Genomic DNA, 14267 nt, shown 5'->3' on the forward strand with positions numbered 1-14267 from the left:
ATATTTTCTGCCGACGACATGGAAGATCTTCTGAAAGCTATTTATGCCTCAGAAGAGATTCAGGAGCCTGCTGCACAGGTGTCCGCTCAGGATAGGATGTATAGAGGCTTGATTAAACCTCAGGCCAGGGTCCTTCCGGTACATTCTGCCCTTAAGGAAGTCATCTTAAGGGAATGGAAAGAACCAGAAAGTAGGCTTCTGAAATATAAAACCTGGAAGCGTAGATGCCCCTTCTCTGAGGAGAATGAGGAAAAGTTTTTCAAAACTCCTAGACTAGACGCCTCCTTAGCACAGGTCTCTAAGCAGTCGGATCTTTCCTTTGAAGATACCGGTAACTTAAAGGATCAAATGGATCGCAGGGCTGAAACCATTTTACGCAGAGCCTGGGAAGCTAACGCCGCGGCTATGAGCCCCGCATTGACCTCAGCTTGCATCGCAAGGAATGCCGATACGTGGGTCTGTAAATTAATGGACCACGTATCCCGAACCTCAAAATCCTAGGAGGTCCTGGATTCTCTGGAGGTCATAGGAAATGCTGTCGCATATATAGCAGATGCTGCGGTTGAGACAGTGCGTACAACCGCTAAGACAGGTGCCTTACTAAACTCAGCCAGGCGAGCCCTCTGGGTTAAAACCTGGGATGGGGATAGCTCATCCAAGACCCATCTATGTGGTCTCCCTTTTGAAGGGATGCTCCTTTTTGGTGCTGGCCTAGATCAGGCTCTAGCCAGATCTACCGAGAAGGGGAAAAAATTTCCTACCAAACCTAGGGGAGAGAGGAAGCGTTTTTTTCGTGGCCCCCAGGCAAGAAATCGCTTCTCAGAGAAAAAGGTCTCCCCTAATAGACGTTGGGGCGCAGGAAAAGACAAACAAAAAACTGGCGTTTTCTTTTCCAGCCAGAAGTCAGTTGACAAGACCCCCAAATGACTTTCCGGAAGGGGGCAGACTTTCCCACTTTGCCTCTCAGTGGGAAAGGATCACCCAAAGCCCCTATGTACTTCGGATCATAAGAGAGGGTTACAGATTGGAGTTTCTCTCCCCTCCACCCCCCCAATTTTCTCTTGACCTATCTTCCCAGGGATCCCTGCAAGGTGGTAGGAATCCTTCAGAATATAAGAGAGCTGGCCAGTCAGGAGGTTATAATACCTGTTCCAGTGGACCAGCAGGGTCAGGGGTTTTATTCCCACATTTTCGTGATACCAAAACCCTCAGGAAGGTATCGTCTTGTTATAAATCTAAGGAACCTCAATGTTTTTCTTCATTACAAGAAGTTCCGCATGGAGAGTGTCTATTCCCTCAGGAGACATCTCCTCAAAGAAGTGTTTATGGTGACCTTGGATTTAAAAGACGCCTACCTTCATGTCCCCATTTTTCAAGGCCATCAAAGCTTCCTGAGATTTGCGATCGCCTCTCCAGAGGGAGTGCAACACTGGCAGTTCACAGCCCTCCCCTTTGGACTGGCATCCAGTCCGAGAGTCTTCACAAAGGTCATGGCCGAGGTGGTGGCTTTTTTGCACCTCCAGGGAGTGGCATTGTTTCCCTACCTGGACGACATTTTGATTTACAGTCTAAGTCGGGATCAACTACTTCTGGATCTATCCAGAGTAATGCAGACCTTAGAAGACCTGGGATGGATTGTCAGCAGGGAAAAGTCCTCACTGACTCCTGCTCAGACAAAGTTGTATCTAGGGTTCCTGGTGGACTCTTCAGAACAAAAGTTAATTCTACCTCAGGGCAAGGTAGAGGGCCTCATATCAGCGGTCAGGTCGCTGTTACAGGCAAGCACCATCTCCATGAGAGTTCTGGGTCTAATGACGTCAGCTATCCCAGCAGTTCCTTGGGCACAGCTACACTCCAGGCCCCTCCAGCACTTCCTTCTATCCTCTTGGGACAGAAGAAGAGACTCTCTGGACATAGAGATAGCCATTCCGGTCGAAGTAAAGAACTCCCTTCACTGGTGGCTCCTTCCTCAGAGGCTTCAAGGGGGCCTCCTTTGGAGCCAACTTCAGCCTCTCAGGTTAACTACAGACGCAAGTTCCTGGGGGTGGGGAGCCCACCTAGAGGAACTAATAGCTCAGGGGTCCTGGAATTCAGAACAGAGAAGGGCCTCCTCCAACTTTCGAGAGCTGTTGGCCATAGGAGAAGCACTAAAGGCTTTCGAGGGAAGGATCAAGGGCCAGGAGCTGCAGGTCTTGTCAGACAATGCCACGGCAGTGGCGTTCCTGAATCATCAGGGGCGTACCAGATCTACAGCACTCCTATCCCTATCTGCAGAGATCCTGTCCTGGGCGGAAAGTCGGGTTCCTTCCATCTCCGCAGTCAACATAAAGGGGACATTAAATGTAGAGGCAGACTACCTCAGTCGGCAGCCGATTCTGCAGGGGGAATGGGAACTGAATCCAGAGGTCTTTTCCCTGGTAAGTTGGCAATTCGGCGTTCCAGAGATAGATCTCTTTGCCCGCAGGAAGAGCAGAAGGGTAAAGAGATTCTTTTCCCTTGCTCGAGAGTGAGGCTCAGAGGGGATAGACGCGTTGGCACAGGTCTGGGACTTCCGACTGGCCTATGCCTTTCCCCCTCTGGGACTAATTCCGAGGGTTCTTCAAAAACTGTTCCTCTCGGAAAGCAAATTGATTCTAATAGCCCCTTGGTGGCCCAAGAGAGCCTGGTTTTCAACCCTGCAGGGTTGGTCCATAGCCCCACCACTTCACCTCCCTGTCCGGGGCGACCTTCTTCTTCAGGGTCCAGTCCGCCACCCAGACCCCAGCTTCTTCAAGCTGACGGCCTGGCTCTTGAAAGGCAGAACCTGCGGGAGAAGGGGCTGTCGGACAGAGTAGTGGATACACTGCTCCTTAATAGGAAGCCAGTCACAAGGCGTATTTACGCAAAGACCTGGGCGATTTTCTCTCGCTGGTGCCAGGAGAGAGGGACTTCTCAAAGAGAGATCCCTGCTATCTTAGAATTTCTCCAGGATGGAGCAGATCTAGGTTTGGCAACCAAGACCCTTAAGGCGCAGGTTTCAGCCCTGTCCTGTTTCCTTGAGAAACGTTTGGCATTACACCCCCCTGATCAAGAGATTTCTCTTGGTCAGGGAGAGGTTGTCCCCTGTTCAACTGTCCAGGTGTCCTCCTTGGGACCTTACACTAGTACGGGAGGGGTTAACAAAGGCCCCATTTGAACCGATAGATCAGATCCCCCTTAGGATCCTGACCTTTAAATTAGCCTTTTTACTAGCAATCACCTCAGCTAGGAGAGTAGGTGACATTCAGGCCTTTTCTATTAAAGAACCATTTTTTTCTTTATTCGAGGACAGGGTTATACTTAGGCAGGACCCCCTGTACCTCCCTAAGGTAGCATCAAAGTTCCATAGGACTCAAGAAGTGGTGCTGCCTTCCTTTTGTAGTAACCCCAAAAGTGAAGGGGAAGTTTCTTTTCATTGTCTGGACATCAGACGCTGTTTATTATCCTACCTAGAAAGGGTTAAGGAATTCAGAAGGTCCAGCCATCTTTTAGTTAATTTTTCTGGCCAAAAGAAGGGCCAACAGGCATCCAAGGCTTCTATAGCTAGATGGATTAAACATACCATTTCGTTAGCCTATGAGCAGTCAGGTAAAGCAGCTCCTAGAAATCTTAGAGCGCATTCCACGCGATCTCTGGCAACCTCCTGGGCGGAAAGGGCCGGAGCTTCGGTGGAGCAGATATGTAGAGCCGCTACATGGTCAAGCCAGAACACGTTCCTGAGGCATTATAGAGTGGAGTTACTATCTCCTCAGGACCTGGCATTTGGCAGGAAGGTCCTGCAAGCGGTGGTCCCGCCCTAAAGGTAGGCCTGAGCTACTTGCTCTTCTCTCAGGGTGCCGTCCTGGAAGACGACTTGAGAAAAGAACCAGTTACACTTACCGGTAACGGTGTTTCTGGGAAGTCTTCCAGGATGGCAGGCCTACTTCCCACCCATTCTATTTAGGAAACATGTAATGTTTAGAGTGTGGTGGTGGTTATGTTTTTCACTCTCGTGCACTGGTGTGGGTCAATACTTTGTCACAACTGAGGAGCATCGGGAGGGGCGGGGGCCTTTAACCTCTTGATTGATTGTGTTTCCTGTCAGGTGGACCAGTCATCTCTCAGGGTGCTGTCCTGGAAGACTTCCCAGAAACACCGTTACCGGTAAGTGTAACTGGTTCTTTTTTCTTTTTTTTTTTCCAAAAACCAGTCAAAAAAATTACAAACAAGCAAAGAAACCCCCCCTCCGGGATGTCAATATTCAGTGTTATGTTTACTAAGATACAAGAAGGCCTAGCCTGTCTGTAGTGAAAGGAGCAGGCCAACTATACTCCTTTTGCCATGAGTTGGTAATAGCAATAGGTCTTACCTATCTAATGGTCTAGGACCCCTCCTCATCCAGTGTATTCCCGGAGTCCACCCACTGGAACCATACCTTCCTAAACTTCTTGGGAGCCCCCCTAGCTTCATAAGTCCTTTTATACATCATCACATCTGCATTTACTATTTTTATCCATAAAGACTGCCCCTTGGTGGTACTCTGATCCTTGGCTTCCCAACCTCTGAAATGTGTTGGATGTTTCCTCATTTTTTAGACCAATAAAGTAATGGGTTCTTCATGCTGAAAAGCCTTTTGACCACTGTTTGCAGTGTTGTTCACCCACCTACACATAAGCTACAGTTTTTAAGGACCTGTTCATCCGCGCCACAGGAAGTTTTCCTTACCACCTCCGGAATCGGAGAAAAATCCAAATAAATTTTCTAATTTAGTACAGCACGTTCATACAGGCATCATTCTAGGAACAATGACACATTATACTATCTCATTCACACAGGCATTTACTTGTTAACTCTCTGTCTTTGTTTACACGTCTTTTTCTCAGCAGGTTGGGTGCAGAACTATGCAAGGTCTCATCAGCTGTACAGACTTTAAGTCCTCATTCACACTGAATGCGGGTTTGAAATCGTGGGAGTTCAGCTGAACTCCCACGATTTCAAACCCGCATTTCAGTGCGTGTTCAGGGGTGATTTGAAAGACATCTGTGTGGGTTCATGCACAGATGTTTATTAAAATCGCCCCCGAAATCACCAAAAGTAGTGTAACAACTAATTTTGGAAAGCCAGCGCCACACCGATTGGGATAGTACCGTTGCCGTCAATAGGCTGCGATTTGGCATGCGATTTTGTCAAATCGTGCTGATGTGAACGGGGGCTAAGCGTCTATGCACACTGACTTAAAAACTGCTGTTTCTACAGGAGATTTGTGTTTTGCCCAGGGGTGGCCCGTCCATTAAGGGCACACGAGCGCCGCCTACCCTATCCCTGCGTCTGGCCCCTTGCAGGATGCCGGGCGCATGAATTACAGTGGCAGGGGTGTTTTTTTTGAAGCACTGATTAGAGCCAAAGTCTCTAATGGGCTTCAAAATAGGGTGGACTCCGGTCGCAGAGGATGCGCTCACAGCCCACCCAGGTGTGTTAAAATAGCGAATGAATATTCTCTATTCTAACACTGGTCCTCCTCCCGGCCAATCAGGAAGCGGGTATGAGACCCGTTTGCCGCCAGCCCCCCCCCCACCACCACCACCACCACTGGTTTGGCCTGTAGAAGCAGCTTAATATTATCCTATGTGCACATTAGGACGCTTAAAGGCATGATTTAAACAACGTTTAGAGGCAGAAAAAAACCCTTCTGGTTTGCATTTTTGAGACCAGTTTTCTGGCAGAGCAAGAATCCTAAATGCGCCAAAACGTGTGTTCAAGGACGCTCAATCGGAGCATTCTTTTCTGCTAAGGGAAGTGGTGTTTTATTTTAAGCCCAATCCATACTGACCCTAATGGACTACCTGTTCTGTAATGACGTATGAAGCAGTTTACTAAACTGTAGAATATGAAAAAAAATTACTAATTTTATCATATAGTATGTGCCATATTCAGACAAAGCTGGTGTTTGGTTGCTATATTCTACTTTGCTCTTTAACCTGAGTTTTTAAACAAAGCCCACTGCTTTGTAAACCTTTGGAAGGATTGGATAGGGAAGGGGACATACTGAACTTAAAATGTTACATATTCCCTAATATTGATGCTCTCTTAAATGCTATCCTTCCTCTGCAGACTTTTCCAGTCAGAGTGGTGAGGAGGGATATACCAATTTTATTACTGTGCTCTTTCATACCGCACTGGTGTATAAGTTAGTATTATTGCACTTGGTAGTACTTTCGTGCCATGTGAGCATTACATGGGGAATATTTCAGTACATGTGATAATTCGTATGGGGTATGTAGAATTCACTCATGCATACTGCTGGAAGCACAGTCCTCTTAATTTAGCAAACACGGCTTATTTTGCCTGATCACATATGTAAATAATGAATAATACAAGGGTTACGGCAAGTTATTATGTTAAGTAAGTTAAGTTGTTATGTAAGTCCGGGCTATAGTCAACAGTATAACATAACAGGCCCTCAGGCATTTTAGTACTTAAAAGACAGTATGGGTAATTTATCAAAACTGGTGCAGGAGGTTATTTTGTACTTAATACTAACTATTTGCATATTTTTAAAACATTTTCTTCAGGTTTGAACTCTTTATAACACATTATGTCATATGCTTATATCAATTTCAGGTATGCCCTGGGCCATATAAAGCAAGAAAAATGTTTAGAAATCATACCTAAAAAAAAAATTGTTTAACGTGGTAATATTTAAGACAAGGGGTATTCCTGCCTGTCAAGTTCCACTTGGTATTTTAGTTGGAAGGCTTAGTGAATACTGGATCTTCCACAATGCAAAATGGATTATTTAATTAAAAGGATAAAGCATTGCTTGTAGACTACTGTTAGTTGTTTAGATGGTATATGCAGTAAAAGTACAAACTTACTGGGTAATCTTTATTCCTACTAAGGGTGTACAAAATGTAAAAATGTTGACAAATGTTCTAACACACTCTTATAAATAAGCCACCTTATTAGGAAATCCTCAGATATTAAAAGAACAAGGTGTTTTCCCCCTGCCGTAGTCTTTATAAATTTCCTGTTTCTTCATGTTGATATTTGTCATTCTAAAGAGATCAAATGTGCGGCCTTCTCTCCAAAATCCTTCTGTATAAATGATTTGTTTTTTGTATCATGCACTGTATATTACATTTACTGGCGGATTCAGGCCAGGTTCACACTTGTACGACATACGCTCCGACATTGGGAGCTCTTGTCGCATGACTTGTGAAAATCAATGTTTCGCTATGAGAGCCGTCTTAACTGGTCCGACACAAGTCTGTCTGACTTTGAAAATGCTCCCTGCACTTCTTTGGTCTGACTTTGGTCCTACTTCAGCCCATTGAATATCATTGAAGTCGGATCAAAGTAGGATCCTTGTCCTAACCATCCGACTTGTGACATCTGACATGGCAATTACAGCAGCAGTATAAAGGAATTTATGTCACTCTGGGATTATTTTGATTGGTCAAAGGACAAGTCATACTATCTCACAGTCGAAACAAAATCTTATCTTTTTCATGCAAGTCGGATGGAAGTAGGACTGATGGAAGGACAGATGTAGCAGGGCAAAGTAGGATGACAGTCGTGTCGTACCAGTGTTAACCCAGCCTCAGTCTGCAGCTCCGAGCTGTTAAGAAATTACACATTTCTGTGCACAATAGGAAATAGGCTGACTATAAAACATCTGATCTCCAGCCTAATGACACCTGTTTGCACTTCTAAGTCCTAAGGTTGAGCACCTCCAGCCTAACCGCACAGCGTTAAACATCAGATTCTGTTTTCTGTTTCCTCTGTTATTTCATTTTTTTGGTACTGCAAGTTTTCTCCCTTTTCTATAGAGAAAAAGGATCAGACATTTTAGATTTTATCAACTAGCGCATTTATTGGCCCACTGTATGAAAATGTCAGGTGTTGAAGTGAGGAGATTCTCACAAGGCACATTTTGAACTCTATGGAGAAAACCTTGCCATTCTGTAGTACAGTGGTTTAGGCATTAAATGTTGCCAAAGTTGGATGTCGCTTTGGCAATCTTTCGACTACAGTAGTATCTTTTATACTTCCAGTGAGATGTTGCAAGACAAATCTAATACTTATGTGTACTAGGAGGATAACCACCAGGATATGATGGGATAGCCTGCACAAAGTTGTTAATTCTTTGGTAACACATACGCTGTCCGTTTATTGCTAAGTACAATTAGACCAGATCATAAAAATGTTTTTTTCCCCTTTCGTCTTTCAGGACAGCCACCATGAGAGATAGTCTCCTCCTCTTCCTCTTAGGAAACACTGCGCCAGCCCATAAATTCTCACTTCCCCCTGCCAGACCTCAGTATTAGTGTTTCCTCCGGTGGGGAGACACTGTGCAAGGAACCAGGCTTTTCAGTCAGGGGACTGTGGCTGTTATTTGTTTTTTTTTGAGCCTGTTAATGGGAGCAGGGGCTTCTTATGGGCATGGGGGGGACTTACCCCTCGATTCAGTGGCCACCACTTCCTTGCTGAGCGCAGCTTCAGGCTGTGGGGGTTCCCTATCGCGGTCACAGGGCTGCAGCAGGCTGGCGTCCGCCCTTCCTGTATACTTTACAGGCCGCTCTCTTTTTGGAACTAGGCGGGCCGGACGACGGGCGACGTCATTTCCGGCGGAAGGGCGGGGGCTTGCCTTTGAACTGCGGCTTCCGGTTCCGGGTCGCAGGGCTGATAGGGAAGCCAGGCACAGGCTGGAGACGAGTCTGGGACGCGCACAGGCAGCGTTGGACTCGGTAGTAGCAACCACCTGCAAGTCATGTCGGAAGCGGATGCTCAACCAACGGACACTACCTCCAGCCTTCCTAAGGTAAGAGTGCCTTGGGGAAAAGTACTCTTTACCTAGGATTGTCCCTCCATGTATGGTTCCTGTCATGGGGGGGCAGATACCCTGGGTGGTCAGGGGAGGGAGGCTCAGATCCCCATAGATGAAGGAGGGTCTAGTGCACTCCCAGGGTTGTATCCTTGTTTTTTTTTTTAAAAAAAAAAAAAAAAAAAAGTGACAGAAATGTTTGTTTTTCCTTTCTTGTATTTCAGAAAGCTACAGAAAAATCTAAGTCTACCCATAGCTCTAAGAGGAGGTGTGCCTCTTGCAGGGACACATTAGGGGAGGCATGGACAAAGGTCTTGTGTAGGGAGTGCATAGACTCCCTTGTTAAGGAGAGGGACTCTGAACAGGAGTCAGGACTTGCAGCCTCAGTTAAAGAGCTCTCGTCCACCTTTTCTTCATTTAAAGCCTTATTTGAAAGGTTTCAACCTCCCATTAGTCCAGCTCCCCAGGATACAACCCCGCCTCAGGCGCAGGTCTCTGCTCCTGCCCAACCTGCAACTTCAGTTAGGGCAGAGGAAGCTCCAGGGCCTTCCGGAGTGGAACTAAGACAGCCAGATAGTTCCTCCTCCGATTCCCAGGATGGTTCAGAGGGGGAGGACCAGGACGGGGAGTCCAGGAGATCCTCCAGATATAAATTATCCCTAGAGGAGGTAGAGGACCTCTTAGGGGCTATTTATACAACCCTCGGTATTCAGGAGGACAGGAAACCCCTGACCCTTCATGACCAGATGTACAGAGGCTTGGGGGAACAAAAGAGAAAGGTTTTTCCAGTTCATGAAGTACTGGTTGAAACTATCAAAAAGGAGTGGCAGGATCCCGAAAGGAAATCCTTTTTTTCTAGATCCTTAAAGAGGAGATTTCCGTTTTCGGATGATCCTACATCTATCTGGAATAAAAATCCCAAGTTAGATGCTGCTTTTTCCCAGGTTTCCAGACACACTGACCTGGCTTTTGAGGACATGGGGGCCCTGGTGGATGTCATGGATAAGAGAATAGACTCTCTCCTTAAAAAGACGTGGGATTCAACAATTGGTAACTTGAAACCTGAGTTGGCTGTCACAGTAGTGGCTCGCAACCTGGAGCACTGGCTCTCTAAGATTCAAGAGCATATTGAGGCTGGAACGGCAAAAGAAACCATTCTGTCTTCCTTCCCTACGATTCTGCGGGGTATCGCCTACATAGCTGATGCCTCAGCAGAGTCAGTACGTATGACGGCCAGATCAGCGGCTCTGGCCAATTCGGCCAGGAGAGCCCTCTGGCTAAAAACCTGGCCGGGCGATAGCGCCTCTAAAGTCAAATTGTGCGGCATACCGTTAACGGGAGACCTTCTCTTCGGCCCAGGCTTAGAGACTGTCTTAGACCGCACAGCAGACAGGAAGAAATCCTTCCCGGTTAAGCGGAAAACCCCTGCACCTACAAAGAAGGGGTTTCGTCCGCAAAAGCGTAAAGAGACTCCAAAGCCGGAAGGGCAAAGGAAGTTCTGGGGTCAGAAAGGCAAGGGCAGAGGAGGGGCGATTTTTCGCCCTCCTGAACAGCCCCGTAAAAGTCAATGACTCCCCAACCTTGGTGGGGGGAAGATTGGGGGCCTTCCTCCCACAGTGGGAGGCAATATCCCCCAATCGCTTTATCCTAGGGATTATAAGAAGGGGGTACCATATCGATTTCACGAATCTTCCTCCTCGGAGATTTTTGGTCACGCACCTACCCAGGTGTACGGCAAAAGCCGAGGCTCTGTTGGAAGCATTAAGAGATCTGGTAGATCAGAATGTGGTTCTAAAAGTTCCAAAAGCCGAGGAGGGAGAGGGGTTTTATTCACACATCTTTGTAGTGAAGAAACCCACAGGGAAATTCAGACTGATTCTGAATCTAAAGCCCCTGAACAAGTCAGTGACATACAGGAGATTCCGTATGGAAACAATTTTCACGGTGAGAACACTGTTGCCCCGCAACTGCTTTATGGTATCCCTGGACCTAAAGGACGCGTATCTACACGTTCCCATAGCAGAAGCCTCACAGAGGTTTCTCCGGCTAGCGGTAGATCTAGGTGGAACATCGGTACATCTACAGTTTCAGGCGCTGCCTTTCGGGCTATCCTCCTCGCCCCGCATCTTCACCAAGGTCTTGGCGGAGGTGATGGCCTTTCTTCGGCTCCAGGGGATATCAGTGATAGCATACCTGGACGACCTGCTCCTGTTTGCAGCGTGTCCACTGCAGTTAGTCAGGAATCTAGAGCTTACAAGAAGAGTTCTTACAGGTCTAGGGTGGCTAATGAACTTGGAGAAATCCAGTTTGATTCCCTCCCAACGCATTACCTACTTGGGCTACCAGTTGGACTCAACACTTCTGAGAGTGTTTCTTCCAAGAGAAAAAATACTAAAGCTGGACAGGGCAGTGGCTGGTCTCCAGTGCAGCAGTCGGGTCTCTATAAGAGTTCTGATGTCGGCCCTGGGTCTGTTGACCGCGACCCTCCCAGCAGTGCAATGGGCAGGTCTGCACTTTCGTCCCTTACAGTCCTTTGTCCTAAGGGTGTGGGATCACAGCCAGAGAAGTCTGGATGCCTTGGTTCAGGTCCCATCCCAAGTAAAGAGATCCCTCTGGTGGTGGAGGAGGGCCTCAAACTTGTCGCAGGGTCGTCTGTGGTTCATCCCAGTCTCTCAGGTGGTAACCACAGACGCAAGCGGCAGAGGTTGGGGGGCGCACCTGGGTTCCCTTGTAGCACAGGACACCTGGGAGGGAAACGAACTCAGAAGGTCGTCCAATTGGAAGGAGCTGAAGGCAATCGGGCTAGCACTCAGGTTCTTCAAAAAGGAGCTACAGGGCCACCATGTACAGGTGCAGTCGGACAACTCGTCCGCCGTAGCTTATGTGAACAAGCAGGGAGGCACAAGGAGCGGAGTACTGCTGGCATTGGCATCAGACATTCTGAGCTGGGCCGAGACTCACACTCTCTCACTCTCAGCAGTCTACCTGAGAGGAGAAAAGAATGTGATAGCAGACTTTCTCAGCCGAACCAGGCTGAGAGAGGGCGACTGGATCCTCAACCAGGAGGTTTTCAATCTCATCTCAGAGAAGTGGGGTCCTCCAGAGGTAGATCTGTTCGCGTCAGGAAACAACGCGAAAACCCCTTGTTTTTTCTCCCTAAACAGAGGGGAGGGAGCACGAGGGGTCGACGCATTGATCCAGGACTGGCATTTCAGAATCTGCTATGCCTTCCCGCCCCCAGCGTTATTACCAGCAGTTCTCAGGAAGTTTCAGATGGAAAACACGTCCCTGATTCTGGTAGCACCACATTGGCCAAAGAGGGCTTGGTTCTCAGTACTCAAGCAGCTAGCGGTCGAACCTCCCTTATTCCTGCCACCTCGAGAGGATCTCCTCTCACAGGGCCCAGTCCTCTGTCCACAGGTTCACCAATGGCAGTTAGCGGCCTGGCTACTGAGGAGGGTATGCTGAGAGCTAGGGGTTTTTCTGAGAAATTAATCTCCACCCTCCTCAATAGCAGGAAGAAGGAAACACGCCAGATATATAAAAAAATCTGGGTACGTTTCAATAAATGGTGTGCAGAAGGCTCCCTTGCGGTACATAGTCCCACAGCTGTGTTGGAATTCCTTCAGTGCGGGGCAGACAAGGGTTTATCCATAAGTACCCTTAAGGGTCAGGTGTCAGCACTTAGTACTTATTTAGAGAAACATCTGGCCACCAACCCCTGGGTGGTCAGATTCTTTAAGGCTCTGTCTAGACAAAGACCGGTTCAAGGTCCTCCCTTTCCCAAGTGGGACCTATCGTTAGTTTTGCAGGGCCTAACGGGAATCCCCTTTGAACCTTTAGAGGAATGTCTACTAAAGGATCTTACGCTAAAAACAGTTTTTTTGGTAGCAGTGACAACTGCCAGGAGAGTCAGCGAGATTGAGGCCTTATCTGTTAGATCTCCTTTTTGCGTTATTTTTCCAGATCGGATCGTCTTTAAGACCGATCCAGCATTTTTACCTAAGGTTGCTTCTGGTTTCCACAGAAGTCAGGAGGTAGTTTTACCCTCATTTTGTCCCAACCCCTCGGGGGAAAGGGAATTAAAATTTCATTCTTTGGATGTAAGGAGATGTATCCTTAGATACCTAGAGCTGACCAAGATGTTTAGAAAGTCAGACTCTTTATTTGTTTTGTTTTCTGGGGCCAGAAAAGGATGCAAAGCGTCTCGACGCACTATTGCCAGATGGCTCAGAGTAGCCATTGGCCAGGCCTATACATTGGCAGGGAAAGAAATCCCAATGGGTATAAGAGCACACTCTACTAGAGCTATGGCAGCTTCGCAGGCAGAAAGGGCTGGAGCAACGCCAGAGCAAATATGCAGGGCTGCAACATGGTCCAGCTACTCCACTTTTGTAAAGCACTACAGAGTGGATCTGGTGTCGGCTAGTGAGCAAGCCTTTGGGCGAAAGGTATTGCAAGCGGTAGTCCCACCCTAAACTGGTAAGTGCTCGTTTATCCTCTCATGGTGGCTGTCCTGAAAGACGAAAGGGGAAAATTAGAGTTACGTACCGGTAACGTCTTTTCCAGTAGTCTTTCAGGACAGCCCTAGTTACCCACCCGAAATTTTTGGGGGGGTCTTACAAAAGACCAGAACGCAGCATGATAATGATATGGAATAGTATGTTATTAATGTGTTCTTGTGTCTCCCCAGCTGACCGGAGGTAATCTCGGAATATACTGAGGTCTGGCAGGGGGAAGTGAGAATTAATGGGCTGGCGCAGTGTTTCCTAAGAGGAAGAGGAGGAGACTATCTCTCATGGTGGCTGTCCTGAAAGACTACTGGAAAAGACGTTACCGGTACGTAACTCTAATTTTTTTTAATAAAAATGTATTGAATTAATATCATTTCCAATGTTTGCTCCCCCATTTGTGATCCAGACTTACAGGTGGTGCACCTAGAGTATAGTCATCTAATATAATTTAATGTATGCCTTTCTGTCTTTTAGTATGATGACCTTCTGAGTCAGTTTGGAAATATGCAAGTAGCCTTGTCTGTATCGCCCCAAACACTGCTAACACCAGAACCCACTCAGCCGAAGCGGTCTGGCAGTAACATAGAACAGTACATCCACGACATTGATAATAATTCTTTTGAGCTTGATCTACAGTTCTCAGAGGAGGAAAAACGGCTACTGCTAGAAAAACAAGCCGGAGGAAACCAGTGGTAAGCAGCTCCATTTCTGCCCTTTTAAATCAAACCTGTTAGGTTTTAAATTAAAAAGATTGCATAAGAGCGAAGTCCACCTTTTTGTCACCATGTTGCGTTACACTCACATGAAGTCACTGCACTTATAGTCCATTGTTTACTTCCCCCAGCTCTATAAAGGTGGGTTCCTTCCTTATAGACCTGGGCCTGGGGGAATCTGAAGGAACCTATCCATTTCACCTGTGATCCAGTGATTGC

At 47.2% G+C, this 14267-nt stretch overlaps 1 protein-coding gene across 1 annotated transcript in view; it reads left to right on the forward strand.

Annotated features, from left to right (window-relative positions):
- Nucleotides 1–14267, forward strand: part of PDPK1 (3-phosphoinositide dependent protein kinase 1) — a 127157-nt gene that overhangs the window by 97786 nt on the left and 15104 nt on the right. Inside the window, exon 11 of the mRNA XM_073636777.1 lies at nt 13810–14027. Coding sequence (XP_073492878.1) covers nt 13810–14027 — 218 coding nt within the window. The remainder of the gene's footprint in view (nt 1–13809; nt 14028–14267) is intronic.

Source organism: Aquarana catesbeiana, linkage group LG06 (assembly GCF_042186555.1).
Source record: "Aquarana catesbeiana isolate 2022-GZ linkage group LG06, ASM4218655v1, whole genome shotgun sequence".
Lineage (NCBI taxonomy): Eukaryota > Metazoa > Chordata > Amphibia > Anura > Ranidae > Aquarana > Aquarana catesbeiana.